The 861-nt window shown below is 64.7% G+C and overlaps 1 protein-coding gene across 1 annotated transcript in view; it reads left to right on the top strand.

Moving 5' to 3' along the window:
* Positions 1–861, top strand: part of PHF19 (PHD finger protein 19) — an 11214-nt gene that overhangs the window by 4218 nt on the left and 6135 nt on the right. The window contains exons 2-5 of the mRNA XM_009892345.1: positions 8–107; positions 379–460; positions 574–669; positions 766–859. Of these exons, the coding sequence (XP_009890647.1) occupies positions 8–107; positions 379–460; positions 574–669; positions 766–859 (372 nt within the window). The remainder of the gene's footprint in view (positions 1–7; positions 108–378; positions 461–573; positions 670–765; positions 860–861) is intronic.

The raw sequence follows: 861 nt of genomic DNA, 5'->3' as shown, positions 1-861 counted from the left end.
TGCGGAGGGGCAGCAGCTGCCGAGAGCTGATGGTGAAGCTGACGGAGGGGCAGTACGTGCTGTGCCGCTGGACCGATGGGCTCTATTACCTCGGAAAGATCAAAAGGGTAATGTGGGCACCAATAAGGGTAATGTGGGCACCCAAAGTGTAGCTAGCACCATTCCCTGGCTCGGCTTAGAGCTTGGTGGGGTGCTGGCCTGGGCTGCGACGTGTCTTTGGTCAGCAGGGCATTTTGGGTTGATGTCCTGCCCCTGGGTGTCACACCCCAAACCCGCCTTCCCGCGGCCCCAAGAGGCAGGGCCGGTCACTAGGGAAAACGGGGAAGTGCTGGGAACGGGACCTGATGCTCGGTGGTTCTTCCCGCTGTGTCCCCGCAGGTGAGCGGCTCCAAGCAGAGCTGCCTCGTCACGTTTGAGGACAACTCCAAGTACTGGGTCCTCTGGAAGGACATCCAGCATGGTGAGTGTTGTCCCATCCTCCCTTGCCACCGCCTTGCTGGGGGGGTCTTCCCGGTGCCGCAGAGATGTGGCTGTGCCTCGCGCATCTCCGACTCTGCCGCCCCCGTCCCGCAGCTGGAGTCCCCGGGGAGGAGCCCAAATGCAACGTCTGCCTGGGAAAGACGTCGGGCCCCATGAACGAAATCCTCATCTGCGGGAAGTGCGGGCTGGGTGAGTGCGGGCACATCGCCCTGCGGTCTGCTGCATCCCACCCCGGGGGCGAGGGTCCGGCCAGCCCGGCGGCGCTGACACCGAGCCCTCCCACAGGTTATCACCAGCAGTGCCACATCCCGGTGGCGAGTGGCAGCGAGGGCCCGCTGGGGACGCCGTGGTTCTGCCGCCGCTGCATATTTGCCCTGGCCG

This window comes from Charadrius vociferus, unplaced genomic scaffold (genome assembly GCF_000708025.1).
Source record: "Charadrius vociferus isolate BGI_N301 unplaced genomic scaffold, ASM70802v2 scaffold549, whole genome shotgun sequence".
NCBI classification, from domain to species: domain Eukaryota; kingdom Metazoa; phylum Chordata; class Aves; order Charadriiformes; family Charadriidae; genus Charadrius; species Charadrius vociferus.
This window is presented reverse-complemented; position numbering and strand designations above follow the sequence as displayed.